This window comes from Pipistrellus hanaki (assembly GCF_964339955.1).
Source record: "Pipistrellus hanaki genome assembly, chromosome: 20".
Lineage (NCBI taxonomy): Eukaryota > Metazoa > Chordata > Mammalia > Chiroptera > Vespertilionidae > Pipistrellus > Pipistrellus hanaki.
In genome coordinates this window covers 4,376,701-4,397,075 of record NC_140522.1, presented here as the reverse complement: position 1 = coordinate 4,397,075, position 20,375 = coordinate 4,376,701, and the positions used below count along the sequence as shown (strand labels likewise).

The 20,375-nt window shown below is 43.3% G+C and overlaps 1 protein-coding gene across 3 annotated transcripts in view; it reads right to left on the bottom strand.

Annotated features, from left to right (window-relative positions):
* Positions 1-335: 335 nt before the first annotated feature.
* Positions 336-20,375, bottom strand: part of NVL (nuclear VCP like) — a 31,215-nt gene continuing 11,175 nt past the window's right edge. For 2 of the 3 annotated variants that reach the window (XM_084868870.1, XM_084868872.1), the window contains 10 exons: positions 19,804-20,022; positions 18,725-18,829; positions 17,573-17,635; positions 16,169-16,288; positions 14,077-14,176; positions 8,315-8,421; positions 6,196-6,272; positions 3,886-3,974; positions 3,316-3,386; positions 336-640 (listed from right to left, as the gene is read on the bottom strand). In XM_084868870.1, coding sequence (XP_084724996.1) covers positions 596-640; positions 3,316-3,386; positions 3,886-3,974; positions 6,196-6,272; positions 8,315-8,421; positions 14,077-14,176; positions 16,169-16,288; positions 17,573-17,635; positions 18,725-18,829; positions 19,804-20,022 — 996 coding nt within the window. In that variant the 3' untranslated portion in view covers positions 336-595. The remainder of the gene's footprint in view (positions 641-3,315; positions 3,387-3,885; positions 3,975-6,195; positions 6,273-8,314; positions 8,422-14,076; positions 14,177-16,168; positions 16,289-17,572; positions 17,636-18,724; positions 18,830-19,803; positions 20,023-20,375) is intronic. The other variant, XM_084868871.1, reaches the window with a different exon arrangement.

Here is a 20,375-nt window from a genome sequence, read left to right as displayed (position 1 = left end):
TCCAAGGAGGAGCCGCCTTTTAACCTGCAAGTGCCAGAAGCCAAGACAAAGGAGCGGCTCCAGCCTCTAAGGAAGCACAGCTCATTGTAACCCGGACCCTCTGACTGTGGAGGGTGCTCCTGGGAGCACTGGAGACCCCGTGGAGCGAGATGGAGATGGAGCAGTGACCAGCCACTCCCCGGCTGCGATGGTGGTTACGCAGGGGAAATACACACAGAAGTATTTGGGGGTGACAGGCCATCAGGTTGGCAACTTCCGTTCAGATGGTTCAGAGGCAGAAAGTTTTTTTTTTTTTTTTTTACTGTAAACGCAACCTTTCCATAGTACAGCTGAGATAGTTTCGATATAAAATTTTTATTAAAAAAGTACCAGTTATTTATTTTGGCAGGTTTTTTTTTTTTTTTTTTTTAAAGGGGAGGTAGGCTGTTTCCAAACAAGGCTGACCAGGTGGAGAGAAATCTTCCGCTCCGACTTGGCCTCGTGAGTTTGGGAATCAAAGCTTACATGCGGCCACGTCTGCCCAGCTGCAAGCGCCCGCTCGGAGGGTGGGCTTCTAGCCAGGCCGGTGCGCTGGACTCCGCCGGCCACGCTGGGCTCACTGGCCAAGGGACTGCTTCAGAGCCTCGTACATCAGCTGGTCCTAGGTGGGGGGGGGCGGGGGGAGAGAAGACAGAGCACAGAGCTGATCACTGTTCCTCCGGGTGAACTGTGACCCCAGAACCGATATGCTGAGCCCCAGGACTTCTGAGTGACCTTACTAGGAGACAGGGTCTTTAAAGAGGCAGGGAAGTGAAGGGAAAGTCGTGAGGGTGGCTCCACTCCCACCAGGACTGGCATCGTTACAAGGAGATTAAGACACAGACATGGCCGGTGGGCTCAGTGGGTGGAGTGTGGTCTGTACTGAGAGTTTGCTGGTTTGATCCGCAGGCAGGGCACATGCCTGGGTTTTGGGCTCAATCCCCATTAGGGGGTGTGCAGGAGTCAGCTGATGAGTACTTGTCTATCGCACCGTTATTTCTTTCTCTTCCTCTCTCCCTTAAAAGTCGAAACATGTTTTAAAATATGTATTAAACAGTTATAGAGGGGAAAAAGGCTCTTCTACCCAGCCCTCCATCAATATACCCTTTTATTTTTTTATTTTTTTAAAAATATATTTTTTTATTGATTTTATACAGAGAGGAAAGGAGAGAGATAGAGAGTTAGAAACATCGATGAGAGAGTCATCGATCAGCTGCCTCTTGCACACCCCCTACTACGGATATGCCCGCAACCAAGGTACATGCCCTTGACCGGAATCGAACCCGGGACCCTTCAGTCCCCAAGCCGACGCTCTATCCATTGAGCCAAACTGGTCCCAGCAATATATCCTTTTAGACTGTCCTCTGCATATACGTGCAAATACACTAGAATCAAGCAGCATCACTAAGACATACATGCATCCTTCCTAAGGGGTAAAAAGACATCTCCAATGTCTGGAATTATAGGTTCAGATATGCTTCTAATAGAATGCACTGGGCTGAATCTGCCACGTAGTCAATACCTTCTAATTAGCAAAAGCTACTGGCAACGTAACAGTAATGAGCAGAGTGACCAGGTTAGCAGGTATCTATGTACACGTGTATGGAAATGCTCACCATACAACTCCTAATTGCTCATAAAGATTAGGAACTATGTCTATATGATTTTACATCTTGTAAGTCCAGCACGGCGCCTGGCCTAAAGTACAGTAGGTACAGGATACATGTTTATGTATAGATGGAAGAATGAGATCTTAGGCAATCCACTAATACACTAGGTGTAAAGGGAGGTTTTTCCCTCTCATAAATGTCAATGTGAGTGAAATAATCAGGCAAACAGATGACCCACATCATCCTGAGTGTGAAGAAAAGAATCCAAGTGCTCTGGCCAGTGGGTGTGCAAACCACTACATCAATGAGATAACAAAACAGTACGGTTTCTAAAAACAAACAAACAAAACAAAAAAAACAGGGTTTCTATGATGTTGCTTTTATAGAGGAGGACAGAAGAAAGGTGTAATTTATGCGTAAGTGAGACCGGCTCCCTGACAATGGAACAAAGCCACAGTAGGCGGAGTGAAAGACTGTAATTTGAGGTAATAAATAGGTGGGAAAATAATCTCAAGGTCTTAACATTTATTAACAGTTAGCCCTGCCCCGGGCCACGGGTGAGCCGTTAAGACTGAAAAACAACAACAGGCTGGCAGGGCGAGTTACGCTCTGCTGGTCTGGGAAGTGACACACGCTGGACGCCAGGGCCTGGCTTCGCCGAGCAGAGAAAATAGAGGATGATGTAGCCTAATGCCAGCTACACCCTCAACAGTCTTACCTTCTTGGGGCTAAGACTATTCAAACAAAGCGCTAGGGACTTACCCATAAGTTTCAGGAAAGTAGGAGCATCTTCACCATGTCAGAAAAAGGTTAAAAAATCACTCTGGCTTTTTCTGACATAAAACGCCAGGTTTTACATGGTGTGTCTTGCTTGGCTGAGGTGTTGTTTGTAGTAAGTTAAAGTGGGTGTTATGCAGTGAAGTCTGGCAGCGATGACACACACACAGAGAGCTGGCAGGGCAGTGCCCGGCCCTGGGGAATGTCTGGGTGCCATGCTGTCGGGATCCGTTGTGTTCAGTGGATGCCCTTGGTTTCCGGACTCCCTGAGCTGGAATGTACCTTAGCCACGAGGACCTGCTCATGGACTCCACCACAACTACCCTTAAACCGTTATCACCCAGGCTCAGTGTTTCTCATTATGATTATTGATTGAAAACCGTAAGTCAAAGTCCAAACAGTTATATGAGCAGATTGCTGTGCTTCTCATTATGATGACTGATGGAAACTGTAAGTCAGCCTGGGTAGCTGGGTTGGAGCGTCATCCCGATACGCCAAGGTTGAAGGTTCAATCTCCGGTCAGGGCACATATAAGGAGAATCAACCAATGCTGCATAAGTGGAACAACAAACTGACCTCTCTCTAAAGGCAACGCACACAGGCAATTATTTTGTTTCCATGAGGTCCTCGCTACAGGTCCACATTCTAGTCTCTTTTCTCTCTACATTTATGAACATTTCTTATCTTTTATTTTTAAAAAATGTATTTTTATTGATTTTAGAGAAGATGGAAGGAGAGAAACATCAATGATGAGAGAGAATCATTGATTGGTTGCCTCCTGTACGCCCCCTATGGGGACCGAGCCCACAACCCAGGCATGTACCCTTGGCCAGAATTGAACCTGGGACCCTTCAGTCCGCAGGCTGACGTTCTGTCCATTGAGCAAAACCAGCTAGGGCACATTTCTTACCTTTTTTGATATAGATGATTTCACTTTCTTGAAAGCTTCTTCAAAGTGCTTCTGACTAACCTTGAGTTCACCTGCGGAGCAAAAGCACGAACAAACGCATCAGGCACAGTATGCTGGTTGTGGTTTATAACTTAGCTTCTCTCGAGACTTCCACCCATCCCGGGGGAACGGTGAGGACAGCAGTGATGACAATGGGGCTAGTCTACTCAGAACAATATTCAATATGAAGACACTGTCAAGTGTGAAGAAGAGTGTCAAGCTGTTGAGATGGCCTCAAATCATCACTTAACAACCCGGACTGATTTTGTCCTGTGAAAGGAGAGTCTAAGTATAGGGTAAGTTACTTCAGTTTTCATTTCTCGTGTGTATATGTTTTCTACTTAATATTAATATTTTCTAAAGTTTACATCATATTCTGAAAGGTTTTTAAAGGTCTTATCAGACAGAAACACCAGTTTTAATATCACAGACGAGAGACGCTAGGAAGTGGCCACATTCCAGATCAACAGCGGTTCTGCTTGTCCAGAACGATAACGAAGTAGAACTGAGAGCCTCCGGGGAGAACCGTACCTTTTTCATTTCCACTCTTCTGTCTTGCCATTTCCTGTCTCAGGGCACAGACGGAAGCTTCCCGCACCAGAGCAGAGAGATCTGCACCCCTGGAATAAAAGACGCCACCTTACTTATTTATAATTACATACTGTTTAGGCCAGAAAGAAGCCTGAGAGCCATTTTCCTTTAAGTTGTATATTAAACAGTCAGAAAAGAAACTGACCCATGAATGTGGGCTGACCTAATTACAGCCGGTAGGAAAGAGTTTTAGCTTTCACTTAAAATATTTCTAACTTTCAGAAGAAAGGAAATGATGGAGGAAACAACACAATGAATCATAAATAGTCCCCTGGTAACAGTTATAGACACCCACGTTAATATAAAAAGCTTAGAACATCGCCCGACTGGCCTGGTTGTGGTTGAGCATCGACTTATGAACCAGGCCACGGTTTGATTCCCAGTCAGGGCACATGCTCAGTAGGGGGTGTGCAGGAGGCAGCCAATCCATGATTCTCTCTCATCATTGATGTTTCTCTCTCCCCCTCTCTGAAATCAATAAAAATATACTAAAAAGAAAAAGAAAAAGCTTAGAACATCATCAGTGGAAAGAAACTGACACATCGTTGATTGTAAATTTCTGTTCCCATGGCCCATTCCTAGATTACCGCCTGTCTGACAAAGCTTATATATAAAAGGCATTTATGGCTCCATGTTCAAAAGCGGAAAATACAAAGGCTCTGAGCTTTTGATGTATTTGATTCAAGCTCAAGCTAAGTGGACTCATAAATTACTTAAAACATGACAAGAACTAACAAGCCTTCATTTAATGATTCCACGTAATAATAGGCTGAGTCCACTTGAGCTCAACAGAAGACAATGGTGCTGACTGCTGTCTCACTATATTAACATCTTGACCAGGTCTTGGCGATCTTTTGAGAAAGGGCTTGAATTTGGGACAAAAACCTTATTTTCAGACATTAACCTACTTTCATGTACAATGTTGATGGCCCACGTAACATATAAAACGAGAGCCACAGAGTTTAAGTTACTAACTGAATCCAATGTTTCACTGTAAAGTGTGAGGGTTAGAACATTAGCTAGTGATCACATACATGCTGGGCGCGCTGAGACAATCTTAAATGAGCCAAGGTTACTGACCAGAGCGCATCTCTCAGGGGCGTGGGAGTGGCAGAACAAAGACTGACACTCAAGAGCCTAGATGCCCATTTATTTAAAAATTGGAGATAGCCGAGATCGGTTTGGCTCAATGGATAGAGCGTCGGCTTGGGGACTGAAGGGTCCCAGGTTTGATTCCGGTCAAGGGCATGTACCTTGGTTGCGGGCACATCCCCAGTGGGGGGTGTGCAAGAGGCAGCTGATCAATGACTCTCTCTCATCGATGTTTCTAACTCTCTATCTCTTTCCCTTCCTCTCTGTACAAAATCAATAAAATATATATTAAAAAAAAAAATAAATAAAAATTGGAGATAAAACGTTGTCTCTGATCACACTCTCTAAAAATGATCAGCATGGCTCCGAGTGACGTCATATTGATAAGAGATGGTGATGGGACCTTCTTCAACTGGCACTAAACTTACTCCAGTGGATGTAAGTTTATGCTGCTGAATGACAGACTCCTGAAGTCCTCAACGATGAAAACCCCACCTCCCTCCACATTATCTGGCCTTGACCTACAGGGACATCATGAACCCCAAGAATAATGTGGACAGGCAACAGAACCTTGCAAATAAGCCAGAGACAACTTCCCCTGATAAGCCTGTTTCATTTCTTCCTGTATACTCAAACGGGAAAGTAACCATTTCCTTAAAAACATATGAAGGAAAAAAAAAAAAAAAAAAAAAAAAAAAACCGCCAAAAACTACATCCACCAGCGAATACGAGTGCTGAAGGCAGAAATGTTTCATTTCCCGCGTTTACTACGGGCTGTGTGGATGCTCCTGCTGTATGTGCTGCGAAATAAGTTCTGAGCCGTTGCTTATTCTCTTCCAAATGCTTGAAGCACCTTGATAATTTGGCAATTGGTTGATAGACAGACAGACAGACAGACAGACGATTTGTGAAGGGCAGCTGTGGTGGTCAGGGCAGCTGAGTTACAAAAGTCAACACCTGAGAGGACACCCTACTTCCGGAATTCGTCCTCGCGGGAGTTGCTTCTCTAAGAAGGAGAGGGCAGGAAAGGGCCAGACCCCACACCAAAGGCTCCTTGTGACACGTGACTTAATCCTCCCCACATCGCCCTTCTCCCTCACGTGACACCCGAGGAACTGAGCCTCGGAGAGCGAACGAACTTGAGACTGAGATCCTTACGAATAGCAATCACAGCGATGGTCCCCAGCAATCGCTTCCAGACTGACATCAGTGTCCAGTGGGGGTTTGGTGCCATTCTGAATAAAAGAGAAAAAACTTTTCATTGAGGGTTCAATGACCGATACTTTTCCACATGAAAGGTTCTCAATAAAGAGCACTGGCTACGTGGCTAAATGAATATAACGGTCTCCCACAGCAGTGTTACAAGATTCTTACAAATTTCCATTTTGAGAAATGAGGTTGAGGAGCAGGCTCCAAACCTGGGCAAGCTAAAGGCAGCTTATGCTTATGAAGTTTGAAGAATCTGTCTGGAGTTGCAACAAAAACAAAACATCACCAAGAACAGAATCACCAGGTCCATCTTCCCAAAGGTGAGAAAAGCCATTTCCTTTGCTGATTAAATGTGGCAAGATCGTAAGCAGTGCTTGGTCTTGAGGTGCGTATGTGCGTGGTTCCTGGCTGGCCAGGAAGGGAGAAATTATATGGCAGGAAACTGCTCTACAGAGAACAGCCAAAGCCCTCCGCTCAGTGTGTTCTTTCTCAACCCTTTACCTGACCTCAACCCTGGCTTTGGTGCCAATTCTCCTTTGGCTCATACCAAGAAATGCTAGAAAGGACAAGAATCACAACAGTCTCAGAATTCCAGCAGTGCTGACACAGTACGGTGCACGCATACTGTTTAATAACATTTCTAGTACCTCTCAGAGGCAACCCCCCCCCCACACCAGTTTTCAGCGATTTAAAATGTGTGGCATAAATGATAGGTTCGTGAGTATTTGCTTTCTTGTTCTGATTCGTAACTTACATATACATTGCCTGTGGCCCTTGTAGCAATTATTACATTAAAAAATGAATAGCTTAAGAAGAAAGATACACAGAGAAAGTGAATATTTGCCGTTAAGCTTCAAGTAAATATTAAGCTAAGTGTAAATATTAGCACGGCGTTGCTCTAAGCAGGATGTGGTTCGGTTCCAGCACCTCCTGCAATCCATCACCTGCCTCTGGGCCCGCACTCAGACCCTGTCCCCGCCTTCCTCCCTGCTGGGTGCATTTACCAATCTCCTGAACTGTCTGTCCATCTGCTAGCTGCTATTATTTAATAAAACACTAATGTTCATCGAACAGGTTCAGAAAACTGTTGTTTCTCATTCAACCCACTTGGACCCGGGAAATAGTCATGGCAAAAGTACTCTCCGGGTGACCTTAGGCAAACAGCCTTTGTGCTTTTTTTTTTTGGGGGGGGGGGGGGAGCGAGGGGGTCCACCCTTACCTGAGGATATTTTTCCATTGACTTTGAGAGAGAGTGGAAGAGAGGAGGAGGAGAGAGTGTGAGAGGAAAACATCGATGTAAGAGAGAGGAAAACATCGATTGGCTGCCTCCCACACACTCCCCAACCTGAGCTGGGGATGTGCCCGCAACCAAGGTACATGCCCTTGACCGGAATCGAACCTGAGACCTGTCAGTCCGCTCTAACCACTGAATCTGAACCAAACAGGCTAGGGTTGTGCTTTTTCTCCCCTCCCAGTCCCCCGCTGTGTATATAAAACTAGATGGCCAGACGGCATGACCCCTAAGGTTCCCTTGAATGTAAAATGTTTTCAATTTAGTCAATTAACTCCAGAGTGGGGGGGTGGTGCAGAGTTTGTTTATGAAAGCTCATGGAGTTGGACATGGAATGGCATGTCCACGTTTTTTGTGCCTATATTACATTTTAATAAAGAGGCCAAAAAAGTGGAAACAACACTGGACCAGGAATTAGACAATCTGAGTTTGGAGATGAGCAGCAGTGAGGGCTGAACAACAATGTGAATAGAGAAAGGCCAAGGAATAAACACTTAAAGATGGTTAAACCGTCAGTTTAAGTGGGAGTTTTATCACTATTTCAAAGACTGTAATATCGCAAAGCATCTGGTAGACATCAAATAACCTTTCTGGCTTTCTGGGATAAGGGAGGTGTTCGTGACATTTATAGGGGAATGAAAGGCAGATTTGGGAGACAGAGGCGGGGCAAATATTTAAAGCTGCAGACCAGAAGGTGATTGGGCATCCCAAATTGCTACTTGTCGGTGTTTAAAATGAGAGAAACAGAGCCGGAGATAGGCCGTCTCCTCTACCCACCTTGGTGATGGTTTGTAAGATGGCGAGCCGATCTGCGGGGGGCGGCAAGCCCACGAAGAGGGTTTTGTCCAGGCGTCCTGGGCGCAGGATCGCAGGGTCAATGATATCTAAGAAGGGAGACATACACAGAACATGGCCTTACATACAGAGAACATGGTCTTACATACAGAGAACACGGTCTTTAAAAACATGTAATTAACATGAGAGATGGGGAGGGTCTATTTTTTAAAAGAAAAAGCTGATTAAACGTCATGAAAATGAAAGTTTCTCCTTAAAAAAAAGAGGCTCTTAAGAAGGAAAAAGCCACCGAAACCGGTTTGGCTCAGTGGCTAGAGTGTCGGCCTGCGGACTGAAGGATCCCAGGTTCGATTCCGGTCAAGGGCATGTACCTTGGTTGTGGGCACATCTCCAGTGGTGGGTGTGCAGGAGGCAGCTGATGGATGATTCTCTCTCATCGATGTTTCTAACTCTCTATCCCTCTCCCTTCCTCTCTGTAAAAAAATTCAATAAAATACATATTAAAAGAAGAAGGAGGAGGAGGAGGAGAAAAAGGAGGAGGAGGAGGAGGAGGAGAAAAAGGAGGAGGAGGAGGAGGAGGAGGAGGAGGAGGAGGAAAAAGCCCCTCACACCTTCCTGCCCAAACCTGCTCTCCTCCCGGATCCTCCGTCTCAGATAACGACCCCTGCCCGCTCCCCGAATATTAGGCAGGTTTCTCATCCCCTCCAGTGGGAGACACATGCTATCAAGTCTGCCTCCTGTGACCTCACCCCTCAGTCAAGGCCAAAGGCAATGTCCCCGTGAGGCTGCCTTCCCCTCTCTGGGACCCTTACGGTGGGGAAGGATGGGGAGTGGCTACTAACTGACACAGATCTCTTTCTAGGGCGATGGAAATGTTCTAAAATTAGATTGCACAACTCTGTAAGTACACTCAAAACCACTGAATCGTATACTTAAAATGGGCAAAATTTATGGAATACCGCATATGCCACAAAAGCTGATTTTTACAAAAATTACAGCATCAGACTGAGACTTTCACTGTGTCAGTGAAAATTATTACAAGATCAGACAGCCTTCATGAAACAGAAGTATATCTCTATGAACCATGATTCATTAAACAAATAGTTACTGAGTGTGCTATGCACCAGGCTGCCCGTAAGTCAGCAGAGGTGATGCCAGGGCTAGGTTAATTTTAAGGGCAGCACTGTGCCAAAGGTCACATATACAGGCTTGGCTATGGCATCTAGTCATTGGTCAATTGCCTTAAGGAACATTCAACCATGATCGAAGGCCATTCAGATTAGACAGGTGAAGAGACACTACATTTCACTTGGAACTAAAGCGGCTAAATAATGAAATAAACCTTTTCTTTGTAATTCATCCATACTTTCATCTGATAAATACATAATTATAGCAACTTTTTAAAAATTGATTTTAGAGAGAGAGAGGAAGGGAGAGGATAAGAGAGACAGAAACACAATGATGAGAGAGAATCACTGATTGGCTGCTTCCTGCATGCCTCACACTGGGGATCTAGCCTGCAGCCCCAGCATGTGGCCTAAGTGGGAATAGAACCCTGAACTCCTGGTTCATGGTCAACCCTCAACCACTCACTGAGCTACACCAAAGAGCAACCAGAGGGAGAAAGGGGAGAAGACAGTCTTTCCATTTACTTTGTACAAATCAGTACCTCAAAAACTAGAAAAAAAATAAAGACAGAGCTAGAAATAGGAGAAAAGAAGAAATGTAGAAGACCAATCCAGGAGGTTTAAGATTCACCAAGTTCTAAGCACATACATAAAACAAATGAACAAAAAGTCACATAAAAAGGACCAGAATGGCACAGACCTTTAAAGAAAAAGAAAAAGCAATACCTACAAATTATGGGGGAAAAATTTTTCAATTCAAATTCTATACCCTGCCAGGCTGCCAATCAATGATGAGAACAGAATAAAGGTAATTTCAAAAATACAAGAAGGCAAACGAGTTACCTCCTACATGACCTGTCTTAGAAAAGCCACTGAGAAATAAGCTGTAGCAGAACAAGAGTAAACCAGGGAGAGATAAGATCAGAAACAAGGGCACAGGAAAGGTGAGTCCCGAAATAACCCGGCCTTCAGGGGGGCCAGGCCATACGGAGCAGGAGGGAGGAAGGCTCCAGAGGGAAGGCTCTAGAAACAATCAAAGGAACACATCGGATGAAGAACAGGAACAGAGAAAGAAAGCAAAAGAAAAATATTAGGGTCATTAAATTTAAGAATTATAAGGTCAAATAAAAAAAGGAAACCCAATCATAGAATTATTCTTGGGGAGCAGGGAGGAATATTTACAGTCATCAGTAGTATAAACACTGACTAGTGATTTAACCAAAGTTGTCATCAAACTATCATATATATATATATATATATATATATATATATATATATACGGCTAATGTGCAAAATGTACCCTTGGGAGTTTGACCGGGAGACCGATCACTTGCTATGATGTATGCTGTCCACCAGGAGTTGTATGGAATGAAGGAAGGCTCTGGCCAGCAGCCGGAAGGCCCCAATCAGCCCTGATTGCTGGCCAGGCCTAGGGACCCTACCTGTGCACAAATTTCATGCACCGGGCCTCTAGTATTAAAATATTGGGGGGACAGAGTGAAGAAAACAGAGGTATGGGGGTGAGGGTGAGGGGACAGAGAAAGGGTGAACACAAGATAATGATCTTCATCTACCTTAAAAAGAAGCTAATGGGCAGTGTGTAAAATTGATAAGAAAGAACCATTTGAACATATTATTTGAAAATATGGAGGAAATACAGAAGAAACAGCTCAAGGAGTTCACAGGTGGATGCCTCTGGGAGGGGATCGGAAAGGGCGGACAGAGACAGTTTTTGCTACAGGCTTTACAGCACATGTGTCAAACACACGGCCCGCGGGCCAAATCCAGCCCGCCAGGCCTTGAATGTGGCCCGCACCGCGCTGTCATCACTGCACTCCGCTGTCAGTTTATGACATTGTCAGTTTATGACTGTTCAGTAAACCATTCGGCCCGCGATTTAGGCTGATTTTAGATTTTGGCCCCTTCTCTGATTGAGTTCGACACCCCTACTTTACAGGGTTGTTTGATTTTCCCGAGTGGGTTTATCTTTTTCATGCCATTCATTAATTGGATCTGAACCACGAAGACTTGTTATGGCCATTCTCTTAAGGAGTTAGTCAATTCACAGGAACTGAGTCACACAGAATAAACAATGTTGAAACCTGCTTGAAACCCTCCTGTGCCTTCTCATCACAGCAGGCTCAAATCCATGCTCCTTATTGTGACATAAAAGGCCCAAGCACCTCTCCATCACTGTCCCCACCACTCAATCTACTCCGGACACACTGGCCCTCATGCTGTTCTCCAAAAAAGGCCAAATCTGTTCTCGCCTCGGTTATGCTAGACAGCAGACCAAAGCCTCTCTACTTGAAATCTGCTACAAAGCGGTGTATCTACTTCGGAAATGTAGGAGGTGATTCTGTCCAAATCTGAGGGACTGTCAAGCTTTCTCCTAGGAAGGCTGTGAGTTTATGACTGTTCCTACTGCTATTACCATAAGTGCTGGCGACAATGGGAATAATTACTAAATAGCTACTTGCCACACATTGTGGCAGATTGCTAATATCACTTCACCTGACAATTAGGCATTATTATCTGCACTTCAGAGATGAAGAAATGATGGTTAGCAAGATGAAGTAATAGATGCACAAGATTAGTGTGGTACAATAAAAGATAATTTGATCTTCGCCCCTGGTTCTTGGCATACACCTTCAAAAACCCTTGGAATTTCCCGAGTTAGGAAATGCTAATGTTATGCTAATGAGACGACTGGACTAGCCCCAAGATAACCTCAGGATGGGGAGTTACCAGAAAGACCAATCAAGTCATCAGAGGGCTGGACCTTGGACCAATACCTCTGGGGAGGGAAGGGGCAGCTGAAGACTGACCTCAATCTAATGGCCAATGATTCAATCAATGGCTGCTTTATACAGCCCTCATAAAAGCACTGCATCGAAGCTCAAGGGCGCTGCCCAGTTCATGAATACACTGATGCGCCCGGAGGATGATGGATCCTGACTCCATGGAGAGAGGGCATTGAAACGCTTTATGCTCTCCAAGACCTACCTGCATGGGTGGGAATCCCTTACAATCAACTGTAATTTAAATACAGTGCTTTCCTGAGTTCTATTCGTTTTCTGGTGAATTACTCAACTCGAGGAGGATCATGGGAATTATCAAATTTGCAGCAGGCTGGTCAGAAGTGTGGGTGCTCTGGAGATGCCACTGTGGCTGGCATCCGAGGAGGGGGCAGGCTTGGAGAGGGCAAACTCTTGAACTTGCAGGACCTGACACTAACTCCGGGTCGTTAGTCAGAACTGACTTGTCATCTGCTTCTCTGGTGTTAGGCCAGTCTGGGTTGAAACAGAGCAGTTCCTAAGATATGAAGTGCTATGGCCAGGACTCAAACCTTGTTCTGTCTGATTCCAAAGAGAGCATTTCGTTATTACAAGAGTCAAAGTATAAACCATAACAACTTTCAACTTTTCGTTTTACAATAAAATGGCATATAATTCATGGCTTTGAGTTTCCATGGTAACTTACATGAAATGAAAAATTATTATCAGCTTGACAACTGATAAAAAGTCCATTGAAGGAATTAAATTACTCTATCACTGCTGTCAGAGTTAACACAAACATCGATGTAAGGGCTGTTATGACTCAGTGGCTCATAGGGATGGCAAGGAATTAAACAATGTGAAGAAAACTTAGGACCCAGAGTAAAAGCCACCTCGAGCACTTTTGAGGTTCTGAGCCATTTTTTAAATCCTTCATTGAGTGCTAATGCTTGTAAACAATTTTAAATAATAGTTTAACACAGGGATATGGTTCCAGTATAAAATCTTAAAATCCGCCGAAACCGGTTTGGCTCAGTGGATAGAGCATCGGCCTGCGGACTGAAAGGTCCCGGGTTCGATTCCGGTCAAAGGCATGTACCTTGGTTGCGGGCACGTCCCCAGTAGGGGGTGTGCAAGAGGCAGCTGATCAATGACTCTCTCATCGATGTTTCTAACTCTCTATCTCTCTCCCTCCCTCTCTGTAAAACATCAATAAAATATATTAAAAAAAAAAAAAATCTTAAAATCCTATCTTCAACCTTCAGATACAAGGAAAAGAGTCTCATTGCTGTTTCCTATCAGCTTGAAACCTTAGGACAGAAATTCAGATTCCTGTTTCATGGTCAAAAGTGTATGCTACACCAAAAAAAAGAAAAGTGTATGTGACACGTGTTCTCTGCCAACTGAGTAACAAAGAAAACAAAACAAAAACTCATGAAACCCAGGCAATACTATCATCCTTTTTCTGTAGCTTACATAAAAGCTTTCTAAGGTTTTTTTCAACTAATGAACCCTCTTAGTTATTCCTTGACAAGGATGTCTGTAAACGGTATTGTTGTGTTTTTTTTTTAAATAGATTTTATTGATTTTTTACAGAGAGGAAGAGAGAGGTATAGTTAGTTAGAAACATCAATGAGAGAGAAACATCCATCAGTTGCCTCTTGTACAGCCCCTACTGCGGATGTGCCCACAACCAAGGTACATGCCCTTGACCAGAATCGAACCTGGGACCTTTCAGTCCCCAGGCTGACGCTCTTATCCACTGAGCCAAACCAGTTTCAGCCGGTATTATTTTTGAATGCTGCGTCTTCAGACTCATCAGCTTTGTATGCTGTCTTACCTGGCCGGTTAGTGGCTGCCATGATGAAAACCTGCTGGCGTGTTTCCAGACCATCCATCTCTGTCAGGAGCTGATTCACCACTCGCACACTTGCCCCCGTCTAAAAAGAAACAAGCGTATCTCCATCAGCCCCCAATAAAAAGAAAAATCCCTCGCCAATTTTATTTTCATGCAAAATAATATACTTGCTCATCTGAATGGAAATTTTTGTGTTGTTTAAAAAAATATTGATTTTTTTACAGAGATGAAGGGAGAGGGATAGAGAGATAGAAACATCAGTGAGAGAGAAACATCGATCAGCTGCCTCCTGCACACCCCCTACTGGGGATGTGCCCACAACCAAGGTACATGCCTTTGACCAGAATCAAACCTGGGACCTTTCAGTCTGCAGGCTGACGCTCTATCCACTGAGCCAAACCAGTTAGGGCTTGAGTGAATGTTTTTGTCAAGAGAAGACAATGATCATTTCTTGACTAGTTACTGTACAAGCACTGTACAAAACATGTTTTCATTCATGGTTTTCCCAGCAAAACTTTTGAAAATATATATATACACATATCTCACAGCAAATCAATGATGCTCTCTCAACATTGATGTTTCTGTCTCTCTCCCTCTCCCTTCTTCTGAAATCAATAAAAATACGTTGTTAAAAATTAGTAGCTGATAACACAGAGCTGCAAATCAGTGAAAGGGGCTGTCAAACAATAAAGAGTTTGTGGCAAAAGAGAAGAATGCAGAGCATACCATGCCCCAATCAGCAGACAGAAGTGTCGTGTTTGGCACTGGATTCCACACTAGACTTTAGGATCTGACAGCTGGCAGGGGAACCGGAAGGACCTTTGCCCTGGCCACTGACGTCACTATGGGACGAGACTGGGCTAAGGAGATGTTGTGATGCATTGATGACTACTGGCATTGATGATCCCATTTATATTAGTCAAGTTTTGTTTTTTCAACTGTTTAATGTTTCTGGGGATTCTTGAGTGACATGAGGCACTGAATAAATGTTTGACTATCTACGAGAACATATACAGAATTATGCAAAATAAACCATAAAAAACATATGATCTCTATGCTTCCAACTCTTATGTAACAATCTTCCTGCTAACAGCTGTTTCTGGGCACTCTCTGTACTGAAATTTCTAAGAACTATGACTCAGTGTAGTAAGCAAGTGGCAGTCAATGCAGACCAAGGTTTATCTTCCCCAGAGTGTAATGGTTGGTGCTCAGTCAGTGCACATTACCTGGCCCTTTGTGAGTGCGTGTCTTAAATTATATTTTCTCCTGCCTTAAGAACTTTTTTCTTTCTTTTTTTTTTTTTTAATATATTTTATTGATTTTGTACAGAGAGGAAGAGAGAGAGATAGAGAGTTAGAAACATCCATGAGAGAGAGTCATTGATCAGCTGCCTCTTGCACACCCCCTACTGGGGATATGCCCGCAACCAAGGTACATGCCCTTGACCGGAACCGAACCCGGGACCCTTCAGTCCCCAAGCCGACGCTCTATCCATTGAGCCAAAGCAGTCTTGGCAGCCTTAAGAACTTTTAACTGGAGAATCTTAAGATTACAAGGCAGATTATTCAAAATCAGTATCATTTCCAGTCCTAGCTACTCATTTGTGTGAATCCAATATGTATAACCAAACTAATATACTAAAAAAAGATAAAAAGGATACAGAGGTTAATAAAAATGCAACCGTTATCCCTCAGTCCTGATTTCAAATTACTAGGCTACTTCACAAAGAGTCTCAATGTTCTCGAGGAATGACTTTATAAGAACTTCTTGAATTTTATAAAAAGTGGTTTAAAAAGGTTTGTGGAGCTGTAACCGGTTTGGCTCAGTGGACAGAGCGTCGGCCTGCGGACCGAAAGGTCCCAGGTTCGATTCCGGTCAGGGGAAGGAACCTTGGTTTCGGGCACATCCCTAGTAGGAGGTGCGCAGGACGAGGCCGATTAATGTTTTCCTCTCATCGATGTTTCTACCCCTCTCCTTTCTTCTCTGCAAAAATATCATTAAAATATATTTAAACAAATAAAAAGGTTTGTGGTGCTAAGACAGAAATGTGTAAAAGCCCCTCCATGACGGCTACCTCCCGGTCTGATCTTCGAGGGCACAAGGCATCCACCTCGTCGAAGAAGATGACGCAGGGCGCTGAGTTCTTGGCTCGCTGGAAAACCTGCCGCACCGCACGCTCGCTTTCACCGACGTACTGAACACACAGACGGGAGACAGAGTGCAGAGACAGTTCAACTCCGGGGTTCAAGCCAAATTACAGTTAAACCAGTTTTAAAGGACATTTGTAGGTCAGAGTCCAAAGAAGTTTAGGTTGAGCCATATGCAATTACTGGTATTTTGCCTATTTCTGACCTATAAGAATAGCCAGTTGTATGTGGTTTCAATTTAATAAAATTAGCTATTATTTAAGCTTATAAATTTCTTCATTTATAAAATGAAGACTAAAGGCATTGTAAGGTCTTCTCTAAGTTAAAACAAACAAACAAACAAACAAACAAAACAATCCTCGCCGAAACTGGTTTGGCTCAGTGGATAGAGCGTCGGCCTGCGGACTGAAGGGTTCCAGGTTTAATTCCGGTCAAGGGCATGTACATTGGTTGCAGGCACATCCCCGGTAGTGTGTGTGTGCAGGAGGCAGCTGGTCGATGTTTCTCTCATCGATGTTTCTATCTCTCTATCCCTCTCCCTTCCTTTCTGTAAAAAAATAATAAATATATTATATAAAAAAAGCGATAGCATAAAAAAAAAACAAGCGCTCACTATTCTATTTTAGAAGTGACCTCTTAAGCTTTATGCATGTAAAATACCCAGGAATAATTCTCATGAATTCAAACAGTATTTTAAATGCAAACAAGACAATTCACTGTTCTACTGTCACTTGTACATCATCTTGCTAAAGAAGAAGCTATTTTGTCATAAAGCATCAGAAGAGGCAAACAAAACTCCCAAACTTGTTTGTTGTTTTTACTTGAATATATTGGGGGTGACACGGTTAATAAAATTATATAGGCATCAGGTACACAATTCTACAGTACATCATCTGTATATTGCATTGTGTGCTGACTATCCCAAGTCAAGTCTCCTTCTCTCACTACTTATCCCTCCTTTTTCCTCCTCTACCCCCTAAACCTAACTTTCCCCATCTGTGAGTCAGGAGAAACAATAATTTATATCTCACAGGCTTGTTGAAGAATAATAATGTACGTCAAGTGCTTTACAAACTCATGGTACAGATTAAACACTTTAAAATGTTAATGATTACAATTATTTCCATTTTGCAGGTGAGAAAACTGAGGCTCAGAAGTTACTAGACTTAACTAAGAAAGCACATATACTAAGTACAGCAGAGGTGATTATTCCTACAGAGGTGATTTCACCAAAATTTGACAATTGTTTAAAAAACCTGAAGACACTCTACCCTGAAATATGAAAGATCATTTCATTCCTTATCTAAACAATGACTAATGCCACAACTTACCATATTTAGTAATTCTGGGCCCTTGACAGATATAAAATTTAGTCCAGACTCATTTGCAACAGCCTAGTAAAAGGAAACAGAGAGATACAAATAAGACAGACACACAATAGAATAACAACAATCATTGTGATAACGTGGGAGTTTCTTTTAGCTTATCCTTTTTTTCCACTTTCATGGTCGCCTCTTTCCAATAAGGAGGAGAGGAGAATTATGGGTAAAAGTCCGCGGGCCGATGCTCTATCCACTGAGCCAAACCAGTTAGGGCTCTTCAGGACTCTTAAATATCACCATTGTCCTAGCTGGTTTGGCTCAATGGATAGTGTTGGCCTGTGGACTGAAGGGTCCCGGGTTGATTCTGGTCCAGGGCACATGCCTGGGTTGCAGGCTCGATTCCCAGTGTGGGGTGTGCAGGAGGCAGCAGATCAATGATTCTCTCTCATTGTTTATGTTTCTATTTCCCTCTCTTCCTCTCTGAAATCAATAAAAAAAAAAAATAATAATAACCATCCCTTGAACACCATACCTACAATAGCCATCTCCCAATCAATCATAACAATGTTTATTTCCTTTAGAACTTAGCTAACTCTGTAATCTTACTGTTTTTGTTTATTGCCTGCGCCTTCCAAACAGACAATACGTTCTATTAGCACAGGTTCACTAGCTGATCCCTCGGACCCGGAACAATTTCTGGCAGAGCAAGTAGCTCAATAAGTACCTGCTGAACCACGAAGGCATGCCTGCTCCGCCACCAAAAATTGCTCAACATGAAGATGATTATCCTCTCTCTCAATCTTTGTCTTTCCTGCTGCCCGTTTTGTAAGCTTTCCACCTCTCACTCATTAAGTAGGGGAGAGTCAGGATACACACCTAACGAAGTCTGACTCATTCACTGTAGGTTTTCCACATCTCAATGCCAGGTACCCAACATCTAACCCATCAAAACCCCCAATAGTTTAGTAATAAAAACAAAAATAAGTTTTAAAAAATTTATGCAAAAAAGTAGAAAACTTTTACGAAGAAAACTACCACTTATTTTAAATGCACTTCTAATAGAAATGATACAAAAATATCTCAGTGTAATATTCAGAGCGATATTCATCTTACCCTACTGCTAATAAGAAATGAAATACAAAAGTGGAACTTATGCCATACCTTCGCCAGCAGCGTTTTCCCACAGCCGGGAGGACCAGCGAGGAGGACTCCGGCCGGAGTCACCAATCCGAGAGCCCGGAACTGATCTGGGTTACGTACTGGCGCCTGGAAGTAGAATCCCAGCGACCCGTTACTAGCGTCCTTTTACACTGCGTGTCCATGCTCTCAGAGGCCCACTTTCAGCACTGATCACAAGAAACGAACAGTGCCTGGGGCCAATTTCAAATGGGGATCCTATACTTATCTTTAATTCCTTATTTGCATGCCCCTTACTGAGGATCGAGCCAGCAACCCAGGCTCTATCCAGAGCCAAACCAGTTAGGGCAAAATTTAAGCTCTGAAAATGTTTTAAAAATTTTAAATGTTCTAAAAAAATCATCTAAAGTTCCAGGTCATAAAAATAGTAGGCAATGTCCTCCTTTAAGAAACCAGATCGGGGCAGTGCTCTAGAGCGAAAGCCAGAGATCTCTGTGCATTTTCTCTCAATAGCTACACATCTCTGCAGAGATCACACTTCGTTAATGAACCCCGAAGTGATCAGTAGCGTGAAAACGTAAGAGTAAGTAAAAATCCTAAGTTTCATGGGCATTAAGCTGCTTGGACCCTCATAAGGTTGACTAAGTTCAGAAAGTTTTTCTCCAATAATTGGGTCTTGGTTGAAAACCTAAAGTTCCATTTTTACTTACTCTCACAGAATTCGTGCACGACCATAAGAGTAAGTCTAAAAAAGGTATCATAAAATTAAAAACCGCCAAAACCGGTTTGGCTCAGCGGTAGAGCGTCGGTCTGCGGACTGAAAGGTCCCAGGTTCGATTCCAGTCAAGGGCATGTACGTTGCGGGGGGTGTGCAAGAGGCAGCTGGTCGATGTTTCTCTCTCATTGACGTTTCTAGCTCTCTATCTCTCTCCCTTCCTCTCTGTAAAAAATAAAAAATAAAAATAATAATTAAAAAAAAAGAAAATTAAAAACCATCGTTGGGGGCTTGATGTTATTACCACAGAACATATACAGCCTAGTACACACGTATGGTCATTTACCCACCACACGTGCCATCGGCATTTGGCTCCAGGCACACCTACCAGTATTGCCATGGTGAGCTCCTCTCTGATGTCTTCCAGGGCACCGACATCTGCCCACGTCACGTTCGGGACAGTGACAAAGCCTTCCCTTTTGGCAGAGGGCTGCACGGAGGACAGAGCCACAATGAAGTCGTTCAACTCAATGCACAGTCCCTGCAGCTGCTCCTCTGAGAGGGGATCCTGGTTTCTTAGCAACCTCAGCAGACTCTGCAATTCATCCTTAACGGGAGCAATTGAGAAAAGAAAAATCACCACGTTTGTTGAAACATTCCTTTTTGTCCTTTTAAAAATTGTTTCTGCAGTATTTCTGTAAGCTATGGTAAACTTCTAAGCGTTTTAATAATTATCTCCACTGCCACAAGAGGTTAATTTTATTCTGAACAGATAACTGGGCAAGGAAAGGAACACCAAGTATACTCAAATACAGAAGAATGATTTTTGCATCCTATACTATGGCTAGCTATAGCAAAATAAGCAGTTGGAATAGATTCATTTCAATAACTATGTTATTTCCACTTTTCATTTATAAATATTTAAGAGCAGCCGAATTTTGGTGAAATTAAAACGAAGTT